Genomic DNA, 12,210 nt, shown 5'->3' with positions numbered 1-12,210 from the left:
CCATCACTTCATGGGACATAGATGGGGAAACAGTGGAAACAGTGTCAGACTTTATTTTGGGGGGCTCCAAAATCACTACAGATGGTGACTGCGGCCATGAAATTAAAAGATGCTTACTCCATGGAAGAAAAGTTATGACCAACCTAGATAGCATATTCAAAAGCAGAGACATTACTTTGCAGACTAAGGTCTGTCTAGTCAAGGCTATGGTTTTCCCAGTGGTCATGTATGGATGCGAGAGTTGGATTGTGAAGAAAGCTGAGTGCCGGAGATTGATGCTTTTGAACTGTGGTGTTGGAGAAGACTCTTGAGAGTACCTTGGACTGCCAGGAGATCCAACCAGTCTGTCCTAAAGGAGATCAGTCCTGGGATTTCTTTGGAAGGAATGACGCTGAAGCTGAAACTCCAGTACTTTGGCCACCTCATACGAAGAGTTGACTCATTGGAAAAGACCCTGATGCTGGGAGGGATTGGGGGCAGGAGGAGAAGGGGACGACAGAGGATGAGATGGCTGGATGGCATCACTGACTCGATGGATGCAAGTCTGAATGAAGTCCAGGAGTTGGTGATGGACAGGGAGGCCTGGCGTGCTGCGATTCATGGGGTCGCAAAGAGTCGGACACTACTGAGCGACTGAACTGACTGGTTCTTCGCTGTGTAGAAGCTTTTCAGTCTGACATTGTTCTGTTCGTGTGTTTCCTGCATGCTTTTCCCTTGCCTTTGGTGTCAGATCCAGGGAAGTATCTCCAGGATGCCATGAAGTCGCTGTGTGTGTTTTCGTCTAGGACTTTCAGGATTTCGGGTCTTAGATTCAAGTCTTTAATGCATTTGAAGTTAAGATTTGTGTGTGGTGTAAGGTTGCAGTATAGTGTCATTCTTTTACATGTGGCTGTTCAGCTTTCCTGACACCATTTACTGAAGAGACTGTCTTTCCTCCCTTATATATTTTTAGCTCCTTTATTGTAGATTAACTGGCCGTACAAGCTCTCAGCTTTGCTCCATTGATCTGCGTCTGCTTTTGTGCCAATACCTCGCTGTTTTACAGCTGTGCCTGCATGTGTGGCCAGTCATGTCTGATTCTTTGCAACCCTGTGGACTGGGGCCCGAGGCTCCCCTGTCCATGGAATTCCCTAGGCAAGAATCCTGGAGTGGGTTGCCATTTCCTCCTCCAGGGGATCTTCCTGTCCCCGGGATTGAATTGACATCTCCTGAGCCTCCTGCATTGGCAGGCAGTTTCTTTAACCACTAAGCCACCTTGGAAAACCCTTGGGGTAGTATGAACAGTTTAGCAATATTAATTCTTCTGATCCATGAGCAAGGAATGATAACCTTGCCTGCTAGAGAATTCTTGGTTGAAAGTGGTTTCCTTTCAGCACTTTGAACATGTCATGCCTCTCTGTTCTGGCCTGCGAAGTTTCTGCTAAAAAACCTGCTGACAGCCTCATGGGGGTTCTCTTACATACAACAAGTTGTTTTTCTCTTGCTGCTTTTAAGATTCTCTCGTTATCCTTAACTTTTACTGTTTTAGTTGTAATACGTCTTGGTGTTAGTGGAGATGATGGAACAATGGACTGGTTCCAAATTGGGAAAGGAGTACGTCAAGGCTGTATATTGTCACCCTGCTTATTTAACTTATACACAGGGTACATCATGAGAAATGCCCGGCTGGATGAAGCACAAGATGGAATCAAGACTGCTGGGAGAAATTTCAGTAACTTCAGATATGCAGATGACACCACCCTTACGTCAGAAAGTGAGCAAGAACTAAAGAGCCTCTTGATGAAAGTGAAAGAGGAGAGTGAAAAAGCTGGCTTAAAGCTCAACATTCAAAAAACTAAGATCGTGGCATCTGGTCTCATCACTTCATGGCAAATAGATGGGGAAACAATGGAAACAGTGAGAGACTTTATTTTCTTGGGCTCCAAAATCACTGCAGATGGTGACTGCAGCCATCAAATTAAAAAGACGCTTGCTCCTTGGAAGAAAAGCTATGACCAACCTAGACAGCATATTAAAAAGCAGCGACATTATTTTGTCAACAAAGATCCATCTAGTCAAGGCTATGGTTTTCCAGTGGTCATGTATGGATGTGAGAGTTGGACTATAAAGGAAGCTGAGCGCAGAAGAATGGATGCTTTTGAACTGTGGTGTTGGAGAAGACTCTTGAGAGTCCCCTGGACTCCAAGGAGATCCAACCAGTACATCCTAAAGGAAATCAGTCCTGAATATTTGTTGGAAGGACTGATGCTGAAGCTGAAGCTCCAATACTTTGGCCACCTGATGCAAAGAACTGACTTCTTGGAAAAGACTCTGACGCTGGGAGAGACTGAAGGCCGGAAGAGAAGGGGACAACAGAGGATGAGATGGCATCACCGACTCAATGGACATGAGTTTGAGTAAGCTCTGGGAGTTGGTGATGGACAGGGAAGCCTGGTGTGCTGTAGTCCATGGGGTCTCAAAGAGTCAGACACCACTTAGCAACTGAACTGATGTTTTGTTGTGTCTCTTTGGGTTCATCTTCTCCAGAATTCTGTGTGCTATCAGGACCTGCATATCAAGTCCAGTTCTTTGCGATCCTGTGGACTGGGCCCCTGCAGGCTCCTCTGACCATGGAACTCTCCAGGCAAGAATCCTGGATTGGGTTGCCATTTCCTTCTCCAGGGCATGTTCCCAATCAAGGGACTGAATTGACGTCTCCTGAGCCTCCTGCACTGGCAGGCAGCCTGGATGTCTGTTTCCTTCCCCAGATTTGGGAAGTTTTTATCTCTGTTTCTCCCACTAGTTTTCTGGCCCTTTGTCTCGTATCCTTCTGGAGTCCCCATAAAGCAGACATTGTTTCACTGGATCTTGTCCCAAGGCCCTTTAGGGTGTCTTCACGTTCTCTTTCATTTTGCTGCTCGGTCTGGGTGAGCTCCACCGCTTGTCTTCCAGCTGCTGATTTCGTTTCTGCCTCATCTAGTCTGCGGCTGAACCCTTCCAGCACGTTTTTATGTTTAGTTATAGCTTCTATTTGGAACTTTGTTACAATTCCTATCCCTTCGTCAATCTCTGGTTGTGTTCATCCATTCTTCTCATGGGTTCAGTGAGCGTCTTTATTATTTCACACCCTTCCAGGTGAGTTGCTTATCTGTTTCACTGAGTTCTTTTTCAGAGGTTTTGTCTTGTTCTTTTCATTGGAACATATTCCTCTGTCTCTTCATTTTTTTGCCTAATTTCTCTGTGCCTGTTTCTCTGTGTTATTAGATGTATCAACCACCTCCCCAGTCTTGAAGGAGCGGCTTTGTCAGAGGTTTGTCAGAGGTGTCTTGGGGGCTCAGAGGTGCAGCCCTACTGGCCACCAGAGCCAGGGCTCAGGGGATGTTGCATTGGGGCCAGGGTTATGATGGGACACTGGTGGGCAGCATCATCGCCCGACTGGCTGAGACCCCGGAGGTGCTAGAGTGACCCTACCCTCAGCACAGCGCTAAGGGTTTAGGTGGCAGATTTCCATGCTGGCGCCTGCAGTGTCTCAGTCCCTGGGAAGCAGCCCACGTGATCTTGTCCCTCTAGCAGGTGCTTCAAGGTCAGTGAGTGGGTGCCCTTCCTCTGTGGCTGTGCTGGGCACCCAGAGGGCTGAAGCACAGATGAGAGGTGTGGGTGACTCAGGGCGGGTCCCCTCCTGCAGGGCGGTCGAGTCCAATCCGTGGCGGCATGGCTCAGGAGAACCCATCCCTGCTCCCAAGTACGTCAGTCTGACCGCAGACTTCATGTGTGTGGGGAATGTGTGTTTGGTAAAAACTTAGACACGAGACCCTCTTCCTTTGTTTATTCAGTATTTACACCTTGTTCCTGTGAAAAAGCTTGAATTCACATAACATTAAAAGCCCCGCATGCAGTAGGAGCCCGGGAAGGGCGCGTGCCAGGGCGCGGGGTGGGGTGCAGCCGCCGGGCCCGCGTCTGCTCAGGACGGAGCCCCGGTCGGCAGCCGGGAATGCGGCTCACCAAGCGCTGCTCTCGGGTTCTGTCCCCGGCTCTCCACGGGAACCAGAGCCTGTGAACCTGTTTGCTGTGCTTGTAACCAGTTGTGAAAGTGGTGAATGGTTATGGGGGACCCCAAGTTCTCCATGTGCAGAGAGCAGGTTGCCTCTGAGCGTGCCGCCCTGGGTCAGCACCGTGCGTGCTGCTGTGCCCTCTGGTGCCTGAGCGGCCCGCCGCTCCCCTGCCCAGCCCCCCGGGGGTGCAGCCCGCTGCTCCCCAACCCAGCCCCCCCGGGGCGCAGCCCGCTGCTCCCCAACCCAGCCCTCCCGGGGCATGGCCCGCTGCTCCCCAACCCAGCCCTCCCAGGGCCTGGCCCGCTGCTCCCCAACCCAGCCCTCCTGGGGCGCAGCCCACTGTTCCTCACCCCCCCACCCCACCCCCCACCCCCCGGTCCCTCCAGCTCATCTGCCAGGGCTTGCTCTTCCTCCAGCTCTAGGTGAAAATTCAGGCGAGGCTCATGAACCCCGGGCACCCTTAGGTGATGAAAACTGCCCCGTCCACGTTTTGTCTGTAAAAGCTGAGGTGCATGCATGCCAGCTCTGGTCCAGATGTGGCTCTCAGCTGCGGAACTGCAGAGTGGAGCTGCACGCCTGGCCGCCTGCCATCCAGCCTTCACTCGGAGAGGGTTCACAGCTCTCACACCCAGAGTGGATCCTGTGAGTGGGATCCAGGCGCCCTGTGGGCTCAGCCCACTGAGCTGACAGACAGGTTTCCAGGGCTGGTCCCGGGCAACCCTTCCCAAGGCGTTTCCTGCTCCAGGCTGCATTTGTCCCCCAGCACGTGTCTAGGATGCTCCCCTGAGGGTTCAGCCTCACGTGAATCTAAACCAACCATCCCTTAGCAACACTTAGACTTCCAGCCTCACTACCAAGTGAATCGCGTGAGCAAGGCCGAAGCTGGTTTGATTTTTTGTGCTGTGACTCTTATGTGTGATAGAGAGAGATTGGTGCCTGCAGTCTGTGAGTATGAACTCCGTGGCCTGCGTGGGTCCTGGGTGCTCTGTCCCGGCTGCGGGCTTTCCATGCGGCCTGAGTGATGCATGCCGCCTGGCTGGGACGCCACAGGCCCCAGGTCGGGAGGAAAACACAGCCTGCTTGTGCTGCTTTCAGTGGAAACAGACAGGAAGCCAACGTGTGACAGTTATGCCCGAATCTCCTGGGTGGAGGCCCAGGCGAGGTCAGGAGAAAGTAATAATCTCTCGCGGAATTTGTCTAAACCCTTTGCAGAATACCGGAGATGGACTCTAGCAATTATATGAATTGTTTACTTTCTAAACAAAAGGAACCCAGGAAATTCCTCCTGATGATGGTGGTGGTAGTGATGGTGATTGTGAGGGCGATAGTCTTTATGGTGATAATGGTGGTGGTGATGTGGATGGTGGTGATGAAGGTGATGGTGGTGGTGATGGTCATGGTTATCCTGGTGGTGGTGATGGTGATGATGGTGGTGGTGATGGTGGTGGTGGTGGTGGTGATGGTGGTGGTGATGGTCATGGTTATCCTGGTGGTGGTGATGGTGATGAAGCTGATGGTGGTCATGGTGGTGGTGATGGTGGTGATGGTGGTGATGGTGATTGGTGGTGGTGGTGGTGATGGTGGTGGTGATGGTGGTGGTGATGGTGGTGGTGATGGTGATGAAGCTGATGGTGGTCATGGTGGTGGTGATGGTGGTGATGGTGGTGGTGATGGTGGTGATGGTGATTGGTGGTGGTGGTGGTGGTGATGGTGGTGGTGATGGTCATGGTTATCCTGGTGGTGGTGATGGTAATGATGGTGGTGGTGATGGTGGTGGTGGTGGTGGTGATGGTGATGAAGCTGATGGTGGTCATGGTGATGGTGATGGTAGTGATGGTGGTGGTGATGGTGATGGTAGTGATTGGTGGTGGTGGTGGTGGTGATGACGCTGATGGTGATGGTCATGGTGATGGTGGTGGTGATGCCGTGTGTGTGTGGACCTGCCTGAATGGTGTACTCTCATGAACACTTGCTGACAGAGGCACTTGGGAGTAGGATCTGTCTGCCCAAGTCGCACCCTCTGTGGCAGTGGCTTTCTGGTGAGGCTGGCTGCTCGCCGCTGTGTCTTCTCTGGAGCTGCGGCGCGTGCCGGGGGCCCTGCTGAGACGCTGCTTCCCGGGGGTCGGGCCCGTGGCAGCTGTGCAGGGAGCCGGCCTCCTGCCCCAGGCCCCCGAATCTCATGTCCTGGCATTTCATGTAATTGCCCCACCAGAGCCCACTTGGCACGCTGAAAGCTACTTAAAATGTCGTTAAAAGCCGGCCGGAGCTCGGAATTACACGGCGCAGCTGACAGGACAGAGCTCCGCTTTGACGCGGGTGGCGTTTGACCGCGCTGCGGTTCCTCCTCGGGCCACGGGGCCGGCTGCACTCTTTAAAGAGGGCCTCCTCGCCCCGCTCATCTTCAGAGGCCGACAGCGGACACCTCTGTGCTGACTCAGCGTGGGTGGCAGTGCTCCCGTGGTGGGTGATCCCTAACTCGCGTTGCCCACTCTCCTCCGAAATGGCCAGCCCCTGAGCATCTCGCACTGCGCCCCTAAGGCTTCCTGGTTGCCTTTCACTCATGATCTGAAAAGTCTCCCTTTTGTGTGGGAAGAGACAGTGTTAGCGGTCTGTTATCATTCCGCTTTGAAGGCGGGTGCTTCTCACTGTGTCACAGAAGCCGTGGGAGGCCCGTCCTGTTCACTCGTCTTTAACTCAGTGAGCACGAGCTTTCTCGTGCTGCGCTTCCCTCAGATAAGGAGACGAGAGCGGAGGGACACCAGAGGGAAGACGCGCGGTGGCCTCGGGAGGGTGTCCCGAGCTGTTAGACATCAGGACAGGTCGTTGGAGGAGGGCACAGCTCCCCCCTTCGCTCTGCTTGTTGGATATGGCCGACAGTCTGCAGCTTGATTTCGTTTTCTCTGTAACCCCTTCCAGTGGGAATCCCTGCCTCGTCTACACAGGCAGGGCCCGAGACTGGAAGGGTCTCTGCAGAGCACTCTGTAGCCTCACACGATCGTGGCCCTCGTCTGTGGTGGGTCTTCTAGGATTTGTGGTCTCACTTGCCCTGCGTGGATTGCATAAAACATACCACCAGTCGATGGGATGCTTTGAGAAGCTGTTGAGGGCCCAAGGTTCCCAGACTTTGGGAGCTGACCTCATAAGCTCCAGCCTCGCCATTGGTCACTGTCTGCTGGGCTCAGCGCCGACCCCTGCGCCCATGTCCATCGCGCCCAGCCCTGCCGTAGAAGCTCGTGTGGACACCCAGTGGCTCCGCCTGCCCCACGCCATCCTGCCGGGTTCCTGCGGGAGCCCCGTGTGGCCGCCTTGCTCTGCCCTATCTCAAGCCTGCAGGCCTCATGACGTCGTGAATCAGTTGACGGCTCACTACTCAAACCCAGCAGGGGCTTCTCGTCCCACTCAGCAGAATCCTGGGGGCTTGTTGCAGTCTGCGAGCCTGTGAGCCCCCACCCTGTGCCGCCGCTTCGCTGCTCCGGCGCCCTCTGGCCATCCTCTGTCCTTCCAGCCGCACTGCTCAGGGCTTTGCGCTCATCTCCTGTGCCCGCAGAGCGTGTCCTCCGGGTGGTCCCTGGCTCAGGACCCCCTCCCCGGGTCTCTGTGAGCTTTTCTCTGACAGTAACTGTCCGAGCATCTGCCCTTCCCACTGCCCCAGCCTCCAACTCCGGGTTATCATTTCCGCAGCCTCGTCAGCACCAGGACCTTCCCTGGTGGCTCAGACGGTAAAGAAGTCCACGTGCAGTGCGGGAGACCTGGGTTGGCCTCGAGGCCGGCCATCAGCACAGCTCGGGGGCTTACCTGGGTCATGAGACGTCCTCGTGGGGTACAGTTGGGGCGGGGCGCAGTTGGAGCGGGGGTCTGCCTTTTGTACCCTCACTAGCATGGATGCCACCCTGTGGCTCGGGTGGCGCAGTGGAGACCTGGAGCAGATCCCGGGTGAGCCCCGGGGCTCAGCAATAGAGTGTCATCCTGGGCCGCCTTTCCTGGCTAAGTTTGCGTCCAGCAGAAACACACGTTGGATCCCATACTTGTCAAGACCTCTCATTCGTGCACTGATCCATTTCCCGCCGGGGTCAGTGTCCAGGATGCCGTGATGGGTCTTGCGTGCTCTGGCCCCTGGGGGGATGGCGCCTGAGGGGCCTGTCCTGTCCTCTGATCCCAGGCCGTGTGTCTCCTCCCCTCTTCACCCTGTCTGTGACCGGACAGTGAAGGGTGGCGTGTTTGTGAGGTAGGAGGCTTAAGAAACCACTGAGCATTGTTCTCGCCTTTCACTGGGCCTTAGTTTCCCTCGTCTGTAAATAGCACGGGCCCTTCGTCAGTCCAGGAGAGCGGGAACCCTGGCCGTGCTGTGCGCGCTGGGAGGGGTAGTGCGTGCCTGGAGCCCCCGCGCGCTGTGTCAGGCACGCTTTTCTGTATTTTACAGTGTTTGTGAGGAAATGGGAAGTGTTTTCCTGAGTTCACCGCTGGAAGTTATTTCTGAGCAAGTGTTGGGTCCCTGAACGTTTGAGGGGCGTCTGTGGGGCTGCAGGTAGGGCTGTTGGGGAGGGGTGCGGGCGCAGGGCCTCCCCAGGCTCTGGGGCGTGGCCTCTGGGGCAGCAGCACCGGGAAGGCTTCCAGCTCACTTCCCTCCAGGGGGAGCTGTCTCGAAGCGCAGGTTTTATTACTGTCCCGGCCTGGTGAGACCAGCAGGTCGGGAGAGCGTTCTGATGGAAAGATGGCTTCCCTAGAGGCAGATGCTGGTGGGGTGGAGGCAGGGAGCTGCGGCGGGGCCTTGCGGTGGTTTTGCAGGAGGTAGGTGAGGCAGGCAGGGTTCGGGGCGCAGGTCTGGCAGGTGAGAGGTACTCTGGGGCAGAGGGTGGCCCCGGCTGCTGGGCTGGGGCAATCAGAAGGGCCGGCGGCCCAGGGGGCTGGGACCTGTCTCTTTTTCAATAATGCGAAAATGAATGTCTTTCTTCCACTCTGGCATTTGAAGAATATTTTCGCTGGGTGACTAGACTTCTGAATTTAGACACGTTCCCTCTCAGTGGTTCAAATGCGTCCCTCATGTATAAATGGCCCAGTGTGTAACTGTGCATCATGTCACGTGTGTCAGTTACGTGTGTGCCCGTCCCATCACGTGTGTCACAGTTACGCGTGTGTGCGTGTGCATCCGTCACATGTGTCACAGTTATGCATGTGTAAGTGTGCATCCTGTCATGTGTGTCACAGTTACATGTGTGCGTCCCATCATGTGTGTCAGTTACGTGTGTGGGGGGGTCCCATCACGTGTGTCAGTTACGCGTGTGTGCGTGTGCATCCCGTCACATGTGTCACAGTTATGCATATGTAAGTGTGCATCCTGTCACGTGTGTCACAGTTACGTGTGTGTGTCCCATCACGTGTGTCAGTTACGCATGTGTGCATGTGCATCCCGTCACGTGTGTCAGTTACACGTGGGTGCGTGTGCATCCCGTCACGTGTGTCCTGCTTCCAGGGCAGGGGCGTGTCCTGGCCCCCGGGCGGTGTAATGTCTTGTCCACCTGGTTTTCTCGGGGGAGCCTGGCCGTGTGCTGCTCTTTGTTCCTCTTCCTGGAGCTGACCGAGGGCCTTGAGCCTCGGACTTGATGCTGGTCGCTGGCCCTGGGGGTGTGTGGGGTTGGTGCTGGCCCTGGGGGTGTGTGGGTTGGTGCTGGCCCTGGGGGTGTGTGGGGTTGGTGCTGGTCCTGGGGGTGTGTGAGGTTGGTGCTGGTCCTGGGGGTCTGTGGGGTTGGTGCTGGTCCTGGGGGTGTGTGGGGTTGGTGCTGGTCCTGGGGGTGTGTGGGGTTGGTGCTGGTCCTGGGGGTGTGTGGGGTTGGTGCTGGTCACTGGTCCTGGGGGTCTGTGGGGTTTCCCTTCCTCTGCCCCTCCCTCTCAGGTCCTGTCTCACCTCTGCTACCCGATGCCGTGCCTGTGTGCCAGGGTTCTCTCTGTCCTGCCGATCCCGGTCCTTCCCGAGGTCTGCCCACAGACTCACTGGTCCTTGTTCCCCATCAGTCTGCGGGCGGCCTGTCCAGGGAGCTCTAGGCTTCAGACGCCCTGCTCTGCCCCCGCAGCACTTCCGCTCGGGGGTTCCTGCTCCAGAACTGTGTGCGCCGTCCCCCGGCCTGCTCCTCGGCCGGCTCCACCTCCTCCTAATGATGCCCTTGCTTCCATGTGTCTCCCTTTTGCGTGTCTGTCTAGAAGCTCGTGTTCAGACACTGCTGAAGGACCTGCGGAAGCGCCCGGCCGGTGTGGAGGGTCTGAGTGCCCTGGACGTGGACGAGGTGGCCCGTGCCCTTGCGAGTGCAATGCCAAGTGGGGGCGTGGCCGGGGTGCCGGGCGCGGCCGGGAGGAGCGGTGGACGCGGAGCGGAGGCGAACAGTGCGGGGGCCGCCCTGCACAGAGACCGCGTGCCAGGTGAGCTCACACGTGCGTGCACCCAGGCCACAGGCTCGCCGCACGGTTCTGCCTGCTTGCTGCTGGGAGATGGGTCTGCGTGACGACTTCGGTCCATGTGACCCTGCCTCTGGACGCTCTCCTAACGGGCTGAGCTTGCAGGGCAGGCATGTTGGAGAGTGGGCTGCGCTCTGGCGAGGGAGGGGAGGCGCCTCCGTGCAGGGGCAGGGCTGGTGGAAGCGCTTTGTGTGGGGTTTGTGAGTGAGAGTTAGGGTCAGAGACTCCAGTGGTCAAGTGAGAGGGTCTGTACCAGGCTCACACCCGCCTCCGAGGGGCTCCAGCGAGAACGCAGAGACCTTCATACCATAACACACACACACCCTTCTCACACACTCACACAATCCACATCACACACACAAACCCACATGCCGTCTCACACACTCAGACACTCACCCACCATATGCACACGCAGACACTCACCCACATACGGTCACACACTCACACTCACCGTACACACACTCACAACCCACATCGCACACTCACACACAGGCACACTCACACAGACGCACACACTCACCCAGTCTCACACTCGCATACATGCACGCGCAGACACTCCCTCCCTCGCCCCCAGCACACACACACACACACACACACACACAAACACCCGGCAGCTCACGCACACGCACGCAGACTCCCACACTCACGCTCACTCACACACACAGACAGCGGCCCGGCCCTTGGGCGTGGAGGGCTCACCCGGCAGGCTCGTCTCCCTCTCTGGTCTGTTCCCAGGGTCAGGCAGTGACCTTGACCCCTGGGCGGTGCCGGGCACACAGTGGGCCCCAGGAGGAGCCGGAGAGGGTGCAGGGCCCCCTCTGGTCGGGGGATGGGCTTGGCTGGTGCAGGAGAGGATGCCCATCGCTGTCTGGAGGAGGTGGTCTCGGGCGACGGTCCCTGTGCTGGGCTGGGGGTTCTCGGGGCCGGCCGCCCGAGGAGCCACGCACAGCTGCTGCTGTGTCTTTGGAGAAACGGCCACGGCAGAGAAGTAATGCAGCTGAAGGCGCCTTGAGCCGACACGACTGGGCCCGCACTCCGCGCCCCTCCTGTGACTGCTCTCTGCCCTGGCCCAGCGGCTCCCCCCGCTCTGAGCGGACGTGAAGGAGCAGCGTGGTTCCCTGGACCTGGTGTTGCAGCCCCTCAGCGGCCACCCTTGTGCCATGGAGCTTACGGAGGGCACACCGTCCCTGGCCTGTCAGGGCGTCGGGCAGTGGTCCTCACACCGCAGAAGGACCCTGGCGTCCGCCCCGGCGTGTGGTGACCTCGTGCTGTGTCTTCCACAGAGAGCAGACTGCAAGACAGCGACGGGGGACTCTACCAGGAGGTGAGGCCCGCCCGCGAGCTCAGGCCCCTGCAGCGCGAGCTGTGTCGCCTGTCTTCTCATCCGTACTTCGGGAACATAGGGGAAATAGGAAAACTCTTTCACGGAAAAGAAAACCCCTCATAATCTCAAAATCGAGAGAGATCAAGAAGAGTACACACAAAATTGTATGTATTTTAACATACACTGTTGTCTGTTTTCAGATTAGATGCTAATGTATGTCCATTGTAGGAGTATGGAAAATGGTCAATACAGGCAGCACATTAATATCCCTTAGAACTTCGTCACCCAGGGAGATGGGGGGTCACATCGCGCGACAGCACCGCACGCCCGCCTTGTGCCGTCCAGGCCGCCCCGTGTGTGCTGATCACCGGGGTCCCTTTAATGGACATCAGCACCCCTGGATCCTTC

General features: G+C 56.6%; 1 protein-coding gene across 3 annotated transcripts in view; it reads left to right on the top strand.

Annotated features, from left to right (window-relative positions):
• Positions 1 to 12,210, top strand: part of PTPRN2 (protein tyrosine phosphatase receptor type N2) — a 618,076-nt gene that overhangs the window by 224,159 nt on the left and 381,707 nt on the right. For 2 of the 3 annotated variants that reach the window (XM_042249106.1, XM_027968410.2), the window contains exons 7-8: positions 10,227 to 10,442; positions 11,762 to 11,802. In XM_042249106.1, coding sequence (XP_042105040.1) covers positions 10,227 to 10,442; positions 11,762 to 11,802 — 257 coding nt within the window. The remainder of the gene's footprint in view (positions 1 to 10,226; positions 10,443 to 11,761; positions 11,803 to 12,210) is intronic. The other variant, XM_042249105.1, reaches the window with a different exon arrangement.

Source organism: Ovis aries, chromosome 4, assembly GCF_016772045.2.
Source record: "Ovis aries strain OAR_USU_Benz2616 breed Rambouillet chromosome 4, ARS-UI_Ramb_v3.0, whole genome shotgun sequence".
Taxonomy (NCBI): domain Eukaryota; kingdom Metazoa; phylum Chordata; class Mammalia; order Artiodactyla; family Bovidae; genus Ovis; species Ovis aries.
This window is presented reverse-complemented; position numbering and strand designations above follow the sequence as displayed.